At 41.6% G+C, this 12,990-nt stretch overlaps 1 protein-coding gene across 1 annotated transcript in view; it reads right to left on the reverse strand.

Moving 5' to 3' along the window:
* Nucleotides 1–12,990, reverse strand: part of Vps13b (vacuolar protein sorting 13 homolog B) — a 601,468-nt gene that overhangs the window by 122,421 nt on the left and 466,057 nt on the right. The window contains exons 38-39 of the mRNA XM_059247261.1: nt 11,633–11,840; nt 11,170–11,354 (exon numbers count right to left, since the gene is read on the reverse strand). Coding sequence (XP_059103244.1) covers nt 11,170–11,354; nt 11,633–11,840 — 393 coding nt within the window. The remainder of the gene's footprint in view (nt 1–11,169; nt 11,355–11,632; nt 11,841–12,990) is intronic.

Raw genomic sequence — 12,990 nt, forward strand, 5'->3', positions numbered from 1 at the left:
CCTTAAAGTGGCCTGCATGATGTTGGCATCGAACAGGAAAACAGTGAATGGGAACAGAGAACCAAGAACAAGTAAGCAATAGCCTCTTCCAGTCCCAAAACCATAGGTTTGTTATTACTTGTCGAAGTTTGTTAGCCACCACACAGCAGCACATGGATATGGCCCAAACTCTCAGATAGCTTACAGTGTGAGGTTACAGGGGAATGTCTTTATAAAGAGGATAGGAAATGGATAAAGAACTTGTAGGGCAATGCTTTTGAAACTTACTTGTCTTTCAACATCCATAGTCTAGGCAAGACAAGAGGCAAACTGGTACTTGCCTAGGGCAAGCCCTTAGCTGAATGTGTTAATTGCTCACATTCATACAGCCCCTCCCACATGCTAGACACGGTGCTAAGTGCTCTTTTCAGTGTTATCCATAATTTATAGATCAGGGAGCCAAAGAGCAGAGAAGTTACATAACTCGCCCATGGTCACCAGCTTTGCGGAACTAGTCTTTATGCCCAAATCTGTGCTCCTAAAAACTGAGCCCCGTTGGTGCAATAGTGACACTTCTATCTTAGAAGCAATTGACATCTGTCTGATCAGACCTCCAGCCCACTTAGTTAAAGGAAACTCATGCCTAGTACTATAAGCTTTGGCAAGATCCAGTGGCTAGAAATGTCACAGACCCTAGAGGAAAACCTACTAACATTATATTGCTAAAGTAATAGAGTTTCCAACTGCCTCCTACGTACTCATCTTTATACCCATAGATAAACGTAGTTCTCATATCTCATCAAAGAAACTTTAGAGAGATCCATAATAAACCAACATGCAGAGACTAAGTACTGTAGGGTATCCAGCCTCCAGTGGGAAATTCTAAGACAGCCCTTACACCTAAAGCTCAAGGGAACATTGCCACAGAGGATGAAGAAAGACTTCAAGAACCTGAGGACCTGGACAACTGCTGTGGTGAATAGTTTCTTCTGGGCAGGACATGGATGTTGCTCCCATGAACTCTCAAAAGTATGACTGCCTGCACAAGACTTGCAAAGACCACACCCACTGAGATGCCAATGTAGATGGTGAGACACTTCACAAAGCCTATCCCTAGGTGACAAGCTATAGGAAGTCAACAGCTTCTGAGAGAAGGAGAACCAGTTTTACTTCTCTCTTTTTCCAGGATGAGCTCTCAATTCCAAGGGGTCAGCCCTAAACACATGCAAATACAGGCAACACTAACTGGATTCAGTGGTGTGTATGTGCATCATAAATATGGAAGAACAGGTCATGGGAGAGAAGAAGAGTGGGAAGGATGCAGAAATATTATGTAAATCCTCAAGTTAAAAAAAAAAAGCCAAAGAAATGAACATGATTTTTACAATGGATCTAAGAAGGAGAAATTCTATTTAGTGGAAACGAATTCATACACTATCTAGTAATATTTACTATTGCTTCATTAGATAGTTTTACACCCAAACTTTTTGTATTTTTGTGTATGTGGTACATGTATGTGTGCCCACGTACTCAGAGGCCAGAGGAAGAGGCTGGGTGTCCTGCACTACCACTCTCCAACTTACTCCTTTGAGATTGTCTCTCACTGGAGTGGTCCTGCTTCCTCTGCTCACCATGTGTTCAGGGTTGCAGGCACCCACATAGCCATACCCAGCTTTTTATGTTGGCACTGGGGTTCGAACTGGAGTCCTCATGCTTGTCCAACAAGAGCTCTTCCCTGCTGAGCCATCTTTCCAGCCCCTCCCAAACGGATTTAGTGCTGAATAGTAAACATCAAACACTCTAGTTGTTAAACACAGCCCTTTGTTTACAGAAACAGCCCCTCCTCCATCCCTAAGTGCAAGAGTCTTTAATAGGAAGAGGGAGAGAGGCTAATAAAATTTCTATCACCAAATAAAGTGACAGGACAGAGATGACTTCAGGATTCTTCCAGTTTGCAAATGGTTTCCATTTACTCTAAAAGCATATCTTACCGACAGGCTCCTTCCCTGTTTCTTTCCTGAAGGGTAAGGAATGTTATCATTTAAAACTATTTACTGCTTTTTATTTCCAAATCCCAGTAACTTAGAGTTTTATCTAATTCTATCTTAACAGACTTTTCACACAATGAACTAAAAAATGAGTTTTCTTCCTGAACCACTGACTAGATGCTGCATCCCACAGTGGGGGGGGGGGGGGGGAGCTCTGGAGTAAACAAAACAGAATTGGACATGGTCCTTCGGCTGCTTCTGCGCCAGTGGGACTGCTCTAGTCTCCCAGCATCTTCTCCTCCTGCCTCTTCAGCAAGTCAATACCAATTTCCCCTTAACTAGGTGAGGTCAAGTGACCGGACTCTGGATCTTGGCAGCACAGTAGTACAGGATGTGGGCATCAAGAAACAGCCTTAAGGAGGAGAATGGCTTCTGTCTGTCTCCTGTTCTTTTCCCATGCTAGAGTGGGAATAAGGTACTTGAGGTTTGGGCAGCCGTCTTGGACTATGCCAACAACATCCAGTGTTGGAGACAGCACGAAGCTGATGACGCCTGGCCTGCAGGCTGTGTATAGACAGTCTGAGATTACCTACCTCAACGGTTCCCACATGGGAGGGGATTGAGCTACTGTTTTGTTTGAGCTCTTGTCCCAGAGAACAAAACAGCTGCAGCAGTGTTTCTGGCACTACTGGGACTTTCAGCAGAGAATCACAGCTCAAAGGGCCTGTAAACTTCCAGAGTCAAATCCCTATGAATTCATCCACTTTTCTGAGGGCAGATGCCCAAGGAGACTTCCCTTGTCTCTGACATGAGTGAGGATACCACCAATCCCTCCGCAGGGCTAGCTTCACCTCACATCCATGTGAGGCCTTGCAAAGTGAACCACACAAAAAAGGCACAGCAGCACCTTTATTTCCACAATGGGAATGCTCTCACGACATACTTCTCATTGCCCAACATCTGCCTGTCACCTTGACTTTAAGTTGCCAAAGACACGTCTGTCTGTCTCTTCCTTTTTTTCTCTGTCAAAACTGCTTTCTTGGTTTATAACCTTGTCATCTCTGAGAGCCCTGGCAAGGTTATCATTCCCAGTCTGTCTTCCCTTTCTCCTTTCCCTCTTTACAGACCAGTGGGCCAATCTACTCTAAGGACTGAACTGACAATGGCTTATGAAGCTATAAAGTAAAAGATGAATTCCAAGGTCTTCATGTTGCTGAAGCAACACAACATAGGACTCAGGGATCCACAGGAATCTCAGTGTGAATCCTAGTTTTCTCTCTTCCTCACTTTCTGAAATTACTTAACTTCTTAGACCTCACTTACCTTCCATCCAAAGTGGAATCACAGTCCTTATTTCATAGGTTACAGGGATAATGAAGAGACATGACAGAAATGGTAAATCTGGTGCTCTGTGCATACTAGGTGCTCAGCAAATCATCACTTCCTTTCCCTCAACGGAATGGGTACAGACCAGCACACAAGGACCACAACTAGAGCTTTTCTACTCACCCCACCCTTGTTCAGCCTGTCTTTGTCAAATCAGACTGTATTCTACTTCCTAGAAATGTTATGTTGAACTTTCTCTATTTAATTCCAAACATACTTACTTTTTAATGGTACTGGGAACTGAACCCAGGGCCTCACATATGGTAGACAAGCACTCTACCACTGAGTTTTGCATTCCCAGCCCTGATAGTTATTTTTAAAAGACCCTTTCTCCCTTCTCTACTTCTTGAAATCCTACTTACTCACCACTGACCACCCAGCTAGCCATCTCTTCCATGCAGTCTTGTGGTGGTGGCTCCCATGAGCTGGAAACTTGCTTTGCTAAGAGGCATACTCTCTGTGTCTCTTCTATTCTAGAACAGGTTCTGCCAGGCTTTGTTTTGTGTACTTGGGCCTCTTGGAAGTGACAGGACTGGAGAATAGAGCTACAGTCCTCTCACTACTCAAGCACCTAGGCCTGCTCTCCTCATCTCCATCTGCTGAGGTGATCAGAAGTTCCTTGGGATCTATTCCTAAATTGGTCCAGACTTTCACAACACCACAAAAACAGAATGAGTAAAAGTGTATTCAGGGAATTCTCTATTTGTATTTCCTCTTTCCATCCAAAAGAGGAGGCAGTGGCTTCCGGAAGTTACCACTCTTAGTGGCTCACCCAGCACCGTCCATCATCCACAAACATTTATTAGTATCCACTGGGTACACAGCATTTCCCTTTCCTCGAGTCCTAAGACTCTGGCCCAGCTCCTCACTTCCTCCAGGCCTATCCAGGTTTTTTTTTTTCCATTTCTGCATTTCAACAACAATGAATCTCCTATCTGGCTTTGAGCACTTCTCCTAAAGATGATGGATAGGCACAAAGCCTTCTGGGACACATTAGTACAGCTGCCAGTGGCAGGAGGCGCTTATAAAATAAAAAGCTCAGGATTCTGGGAACACATGTGTGATTCTAAGTGAACCGCTCAATGCTGCTGAAAAGAAACACCCAAGACTACTTCCTTCTACTCTTCTTAAGCTATGTGTGGAAGAGACAAATCATATTACATTGTGAATAACCCTAATCTCTGCCTGTTGGGTCCATGTGTTCTAGAATTATATGGAGATTGTGAAATTTTAGATTTTAGAGCAGTAAAAGTCTTTTATACTTTATTTCATAATATCAAGTATATATGCCTGACCTGGAATATTTTCCACATAATTATAAAAAAGAAAAGAAAAAAAATCACACAATTGTAAAATTAATGAAGTCTTAGTTTGGTATCTAGATAAACAATGGGTTAAATGCCATTAGTAAACTAAAACCAAATCCATGCTAATCTAGAGATATCAATACACCATATTGTAAACTCAAATTTTTAAAATTAAAAATGGTATGTAAAGTGTTGAAGCCTCATTATCGCTGTGAATCTGTGAAACTGCTATGCCACACAGTCACTGTACTGGCCAATGCAAACACTGATTTTAAGTTGCTGTGACAAGAAATGCCTCCTGTGTGTCTTGAGTGACAGGAGACAAGAAATGCCCTCCTGTGTGTCTTGAGTGACAGGAGACCTTGTCTACAGAAAAGGCCAGGGGGACAGTGAAGGGATTAAAGTAGCAAGAATCGTTTTGGCAGGTGCAAGAGGAGAAGCTAGAAAAACACAGTAAATGAACTCTATTTTTTTCTTCTTTTCTTATTTCCTGTTTAAGAAAGAGTCTTCCCTGAGCCCCTCTGCCAGGGCTGGCCCTTCTCCCAGAGGTACTCCCCTGGGGCCCATCCACACCACCATGTTCTTGCTCTAGGGCTCCTCTCCTTACTGACTCTTGATAGTAACTCTCCCTACTGTCGCTCAAGTTGCCCTCACTGTAGTTTCTTCCTCTGGACATAATACCCAGAAACCACTGACGGTGGAGCTGTGAGAAAGGCATTGACTCCTCTGGCCGTCACTTTGTCAGCAAAAGCATTCCATCCATTAATCACATGCAGATCCAGCATTCCCCAGAATTATTATGACACCAAGAAGCTACTCACACAAAAGATAACTTTCCCAGAAGACAGGGCTTCTTTTCTAACAGTAAATTCAAAGTTGTTCTTCTTTTAAAAGATTTATGTCCTTAGATTGCCCAAAGGGGCTCCATGGAAACCCCAAACAAGCCAGGCCATTGCCAAGGCTAATGGCTGCTCTCCACAAAGTGATGGCAAGGCCATTGCTGAAGACGATATCTATATAACCCCTGAACACACAGGAGTCACGCTGTGACTACCTAGAGTCTTCACCCCTACTGACAGTGTTCATGGAAGTAGAAGGTGCTCTGCACGCTCCCAGAGGAGAAAGGGAAACACCAACCTGACCACAAACCTTGCGATCTACAATGGTGGCCTGTACACAAAACACACTGGTACAACAGTGGCACTCAAGTGTGGGAGTAACCAACCACTCTCTGCTTGGATTTAAGGCCCATTGAGAAGGGACCCATCCCCAACACGCTCAGGTGGCACAGAACCTGAGACTAGATAGGCCAGAGACAAGGGGAAAACCAAAACTACTATTCTGCTGAAAGAACACAGCAATAAAATGACTAACAACATTTTACTACACTCATAGATCAGTGCCTCACTCAGCCATCATCAGAGAAGCTTCCTCCTGCAGCAGATGGGAACAAAAACAGAGACCCACAGCAGGATAATGTGCAGAGAGAGACCTTGGACCACTCAGTCCCCACTGGGATATCTTATCAAATCCCTCCCCTCAGGGCTCAGGCAACTCTGTGGAAGAGGAGGTAAAGATTGTAAGTGCCAGTGAGGATGGAAGATACCAGGAAAACAGAGCCTTGTAGACAACAGGACTGACACCCCTATAAACTCATAGAGACTGAGGCAGCACGCACAGGACCTGCACAGGTCTAAGCCAGAGGAGGTTCCAGCACTAAGAGGGGAAGTGGACACAAGCTACCATCCTTAACCCAGAAGCTATAGCCAACTGATAATCATTGGCAAGTGAAAACTTAATTTTCTTCAATGGAGTCTCACTGGGTATACAAACCACACTTAAAGATCGGTCCTAGAACCAGCAGTAAATGGCCAACAACAGAGAAAACAAAACAAAACAAATCAAAAACAAAAACCCTCAATGGTATTTTTGGAGGTAATTTTTGTCTCATAATGCTTTGTCTGGGCATTTTCCCTCTTCCAGGTCCTTCTTCAGATATGTAAAGAGCTAATCTCTCTTGCATTTACTTTACTGATTTAAAGCTACTTAGGCATATTATTGGATAATTATTTTATGATAAAGGAAAAGGATAATTTTCTTTTCTTTTCCCCCACATTTTTCAATAGGGTAGGGCATACTGTCACTCAGGTAAACCATCTAGAATATTCTTTTCCCAGATTTTTATGTAGAACACAGGCTTTGTAGTCAGATGGATGAGTGTGAAGTTGTGACTCCCTTACTTATAAATTCTGTGATTCAGGAACAGTTCATTAATTGTTCTAGGTCTCAGTTTACTCAACTGTAAAATGGAGATAATGCCCATTTCATAAGAAATTACTTTGTTATTCATGCAATGGGGCTTCACTTTGATTTTTACAAACTAATTTTTCTGAGGCTAGAGAGATGGCTCAGCAGTTAAGAGTACTTGCTGCTCTTCTAGAGGACCTGAGTTCTTTGGATGGCTCACAACTGCCTGTTAACTCCAGATTCAGGGGATCTGGCACCCTCTTCTGTCCTCCTTAGATACCTGCACTCACATGTGCTCATTCCCGATAAAGATAAACATAATTAAAAATGGGTTTTCAGAAAAAAAAAAAAAACAAAACCAATTGTCCTGACTTTTAAACTGGATAAACGAAAGAGAACTGGGCACAAGCACACTGACTTCTTCGGCAGAGGATTCTCTGTCTCCCTCATGATAAACAAATGACACCATCGACCTTGCCTTTTCCTCCTGCCCCACCCCCACCCGTGCACAAACCTTTAAGGAATTACAAACATGATTTGTTTTCATAGAAGAATTATGTACCAAACTCTGAAGATTTCACTAAGGAAAATCATTCAATTTGGAGAATTCTGAGATCTGAAGGGCAAAATTAAATGGGAGGAATAAAGTTGTCACTAAAAGATGTCAAAGTACTTCCGTGGTTAAAGACATTTTCAAGGGGCTGGAGAGACAGCTCAGTGGTTAGGAGCACCTGCTGTTCTTCCAGAGGACGCGAGTTCAACTCAAGGTACCCACATCAGGTGGATTACACTTGTCTGTTTAGCTCCAAGGGGTTCGATGCCTCTGGCCTCCACAGGCACCAGCACTCAAGTGTACATACCCACAGGCAGAGATACACACATACATATAAATAACAAAAATAAACCTTAAAATACTTTAAAAAGGCATTTTCTAATTTTGCTCTTGTTCCATCAGTACTGTACTCTTGCTTTCTCATTAATATGCTGCATACAACAATCAGTCAAGCTAAATGTTATCCTCTCCCATTAAAAAGTAACATAATGGATCTATCTAAAGATTAAAATATTCATCTAGGTATGGTGGAAGATGCCTTTAAGCCTAGAATTTGGGAAGCAGAAACAGGCAAATCTCTGTGAGTTCAAGCCCAGTCTGGTGTGTGTGTGTGTGTGTGTGTGTGTGTGTGTGTGTGTGTGTGTGTGTATAGCAAGTTCCAGGTTAGCCAAGGCTGTACAGTGAGACTCCATCTAAAAAAAAAAAAAAATCCATTGCCAAGTTCAGAAAGTAGACTTTCCACATTGGAATCCTTAAAAGATACAGTGAGGTGAGGAAAAGGGAAACCTGAAAACTGCCACATAAAATCGTAATAGCAAGAAGTTCTTCTACTTAACTCCATTTAAAACAACACTCCTTTCAGGTTGGTGGCGTTCCTTTAACCCCAGTTCTTGTTATATTACATACATCATCATTTTAGTTTACTTACAGACCCCAAGTTTGTTGACGTTAGTATTATAACCTTAAAATTTATGTGATAAAATTATAAATGAACACAAAATAAACTCATTTTTGTTTCTATAAACATTAAATTCAGGGTTTTTATTTAGAACCTATTTAGGTGAATAATATAGGCATGTTCCTATATGTTCCATTAAAATTCCAAAATAAATTTACTAAGAAAATATGAATAACTTGTTTCTAAACCCCATTGGTCATGAGGAAATGATGGGATGTCAGCCTATATATTTAGAGTCAGAAGCTTAAGTTTTTAGTGAACTTAAGGTCCTGAAGGAAAAAGCCAACCAAACTCAATTCTGTTTTAGACTAAGGCCAACAGACTGACTTATCCTGGTAATCAGGAACTAGTCTCTGTTAGGGAAAATGATCTTGGCAGAATATTCAATCAGCTCACAAGAGCCTGTGTTATGTAATGTGTTCATGGCAGATGATACCACTGAAGAACAGCATGCTACATCAAGACACAGCTCAAGTTAGAAATCAGTGTGCATGCTTTATCACCACAGTGTGGCAAACCGTGCAATACTTCTGCATAGCAGGCAGCAGGAACCCAGGCGTCCATGTATTTACCACAAACAACTGTTTGAATAGCCCTATTTAATATAAGGAACAGAGCAGGAAGTTATATGATCCTTTTCTTGAGATACATAATCTAGAAGAAAAAATATAGAGGAATAGGGTAAAGTGAAAAACAGCATCAAAGTAGTGGATCAACACTCGAGGATTTCAGGAGGATGAACGCACATTTGGACATGCTGTCCAAGAATCTTCCAAGGGACAGACAGCATGTTAGCTATCCCAAGAGTAGACAGGGCTTCAGTTTTCAGGAAAGGAGAAACTGACAGGGTGCTGGCTTATTTAGTCGTCATCATCATCATCATCATCATCATCACAAATTAGAGTCAAGAGGGAAGAGAGAACCTCAGTTGTGGTATTACATAGATCAGATTGACCTGTGGGTATGCCTCTAGGGCATTTTCTCAATGGTTAATTGATATAGGAAGTTCCAGCCCAATGTGGGAAGTACAGCTCTAGTCAGGGAGGTCCAAGCTGTGTAAGTAAGCTGGCTGACCATCAGCTGGGAGAGCAAGCAGAAAGCAGTGTTCCTCTGTGGTTTCTGCTTCAGTTCCTGCTTGAGTTCCTATCCTGATTTCCCCCATGGTAGTCTGTGACCCAGAATTGTAAGCTGAAATAAATCTGTTCTGCCCCAAGTTGTTTTGGTCATGGAGTTTATCATAACAATAGAAACCAAACTAATAAACAAAAGAAAAATGGGTAGTTAAAGCCGGTTTGGGGAATATCGAATAGGTTAGTTTAACTACAGCATGTTCCATGTCCATGGCCTGCCAGGCTATCATAGCAGGCACAGCAGGGTGACAGAGTCACTGAAGGTTCCCCCCAGGGAGTCATATGATCCATCTGTTCCTATAGGCTTCTAGAAGGCTAGGTTGGGTGGGAGACTGGAGGCTGCGATGACATGGAGAAGTCTCACAATAATCTCTAGGTGATTGTGTAAAATGAGTAGAGAAGAAGAATTAACATTTAGGACCTCACTATGTGTAAAGCATTTATTTAAGCATATGAACTGTAATGTCCCAGTTATTGTAATAGCCCATAATTACTTTGAAGGGTTGATAACATCAACTGTTACTTTTAGTCAAGGAAATAGAAACTTTAGGAGACCAGAGTTTGCCTAAGGAGACCAAGTCAGTACACAGAGGGTCAGGGGAAGAGATGACACAGCACACAGTATGTGCACTGCACCACACTGACAAGGGCACCCTCTTCACACTGTCCTCCCACTCAGGATCAGCCATCAACATCCAACCTGAGCCTCCAGGACAGACCTCGAGACCCTCACAATAAAATGGCAGTGACAACAGGAAGGTTCCCTTTGGAAGATCAAGTAGGGAGACTCTTCTACCCCTCAACAACCAAAGAAGTTTTTACACTAGACTGAGCTCCCAGCACATGAGAACATGTCAGCTGCCTTCTGATCCACAAGAGCAACTCTGGGCCTGGCACTTTAGGTACAAAGGAGAACATCTCAGTTGATCCAAACCTGTGACCAATGCTACACATTTTCTGTTCTCAACTTCTCCAAGGAAACAAGATGATTTGTATGATTCTAAGCCTATAACCTAAGAGTTGTTTCTATCTAAGAGACCCATTCCAGCCCCAAGTTCAATTCTGCTGCTCATTGGCAGAATAGGAGGTCAGCTTCAGAATCTCAGGAGATGGCATCAGGGCATCTCTCCTACTGTCATGTCCTGTTCCTTTATCCTTACTGAGAATTCCATACTACTCTATATACAGAATCCATATCATGAACTCTAGAGCAAGCTGTCCTCAGCTTTCAGAAACCACAGCCTTGTCTTGTTGCCTAGGCCAGCATCTCCAATTCTGAACTCTGCCTACACTTTGGCTCCTTATATTTTTATTAAGTTATAAAACATTACAGAACCTGATATTGACTCTGGCTGCTGAGCACTGGCAAGCTTCCTGCATGCTACCTGGGCACCTGGAACTGACCAGATCTGCACTACTCTAGGTGGTCCAGAGACATCAAAATACAGCTCTTCTTTTTATACATGTATGCATAATACAGTACACAAGTGAATATATACTTATCTTTTTTACTACTGACATAAGAAATAAATATGCTCTAAACATTTTTTTTCCCTTACTGAATGGTCAGCATTTCCTCATACTGCTTTTATTTTAGAAAGAAAAACCAGCCACTACACACCTGCAGCACATCACCCAGGTCTGCTGTGCTGATATCTGGGTCCTCTGTGGTGTTGAAAGGCACGGGAGTTATTCGCACAAGGGTGAGTACTCGAGGTTCTGGATACCTCCATAACATCATCCCTGGGCTCTCTTCTGTTTCACTATAAAACAAGACTTCATAGATACCAGGGAGTTTCAAAGGTTCTGCCAGACAAAAACAAAAATGCATGTTTTAAAAAAGGAACATGTTGATTTCTCAGAAAGAGAATAAAAGAAAATCATATAGAGAATGAAACTGATGAGTTTAAAGATTTGAGATGGGAAAAGTCAACTTTAAAAGAGGAAATGATGGGTGTATATATGACTTTCATACTCTAAGTGTGGATGGATGTACTTTCTAGTGCTCCACAGTGCTACTCAGTGAACTCATTTTAAGTGCACCTGGATGCATGTACTCTTATGCTGACACTGTTTGTACTTACCAGCATCCTGTATGTACTGAAAGATGCCTGTCCGCAGGTCATCTGAACTTTGTTCACTTTTAAAAGCTTGTGTCTTATCCACTGGAGATGGCATTTGGGGTACTGATTCGGGAACCGGCACTTCAAACTTTCCCTCCTCCTTAAGATACCCACTGCATAATTCATGCAGAAGGGCCAGGCAATTCAAATGTTCTTGACCCCAGAAGACCTGCAAAAGGGTATGAAATATTTACAGTCTTTAAACATTATCTTGAGGATAATTAGGTACAAATCATATCTGAATTAATGTGGGACTATAATCATGTTCAGTATAATTACTGATAATAAACTATAATTTCCAATAAATAATAATTTGTTGTTTGATATTCTAATATTTGAATACATATATAACAGCAAGAAAATCGTATTTCAGATAGTGTGAATAACAGTAAACTTTAAACTTTAGATTAATGATGATATTACATTGGTGCGAAGCATTATTTGTGAATTCATTTAACAAAGAGGAAAAAGAACATTTCTTAAAAGTCCAAGATTAGGACACACAGATTCTCTAGGCCAAATATTAATAAAATGATAAACAGCCTTGTGGAATAGCTTCTTCCATTTGTCATGGGATCAAATAGTCCTGGCCAAGGCTGCTTTCTAACAGGAGAGAAGGGAGCTGACCAACGGACTTGAACTTACAGGATTCTGAGTCTGTGCTTAGTCAGACTGTCAACACACACCCCGACTCTGACAATCCGAGTATAGTATGAGGAGTCTGAGAGCCAAGGGCACAGAGCTCCATAGCAGCCGTATGACTGTGGGCACAGTGATTAATGCCAAGTGGCTAGGATGCAGAGAGGATAAACCTCATTTGTCTCTCTTGTTTGTACTGTTCTTAATGTGTACTTTCCTGCCTTGGAAAAAGGTAGCACAATTGAAACTCACTGTGAAGCAGCGCACATTTAAAAGGTTACTGATAGAAATAAAAGCCTTTTCAAAGTCACAAGTAATTTCTTTGTAATCCCCTAAAATGTGGTTCATGTCAGTATAAGGCGGTGAGCAGTTGAAAAATTACAATTTGTTGATGATTTTAAGAAATTCATATTTAATATGGTCCCTTTACTAATAAACTAGTCACTTAAATTTTCTATGATTGTGAATCTTACAACTTTTTTGATGTCTAACAACCTTGAGGGACATGAAATTGCATAAGGAAGTTAAGAGCTACCTAAGTATTATCACAAAATAGGACAGAGAATCTTACACATTCCATATCTGGCTATAGGCACATGAATAAGAGGTTGGAGTAAAACATGTCAAGTTTTAATGGAGCATCATATACCTAAGGAAGTACAGCTATGGCACAGCTCTAT

This window comes from Peromyscus eremicus, chromosome 20, assembly GCF_949786415.1.
Source record: "Peromyscus eremicus chromosome 20, PerEre_H2_v1, whole genome shotgun sequence".
Lineage (NCBI taxonomy): Eukaryota > Metazoa > Chordata > Mammalia > Rodentia > Cricetidae > Peromyscus > Peromyscus eremicus.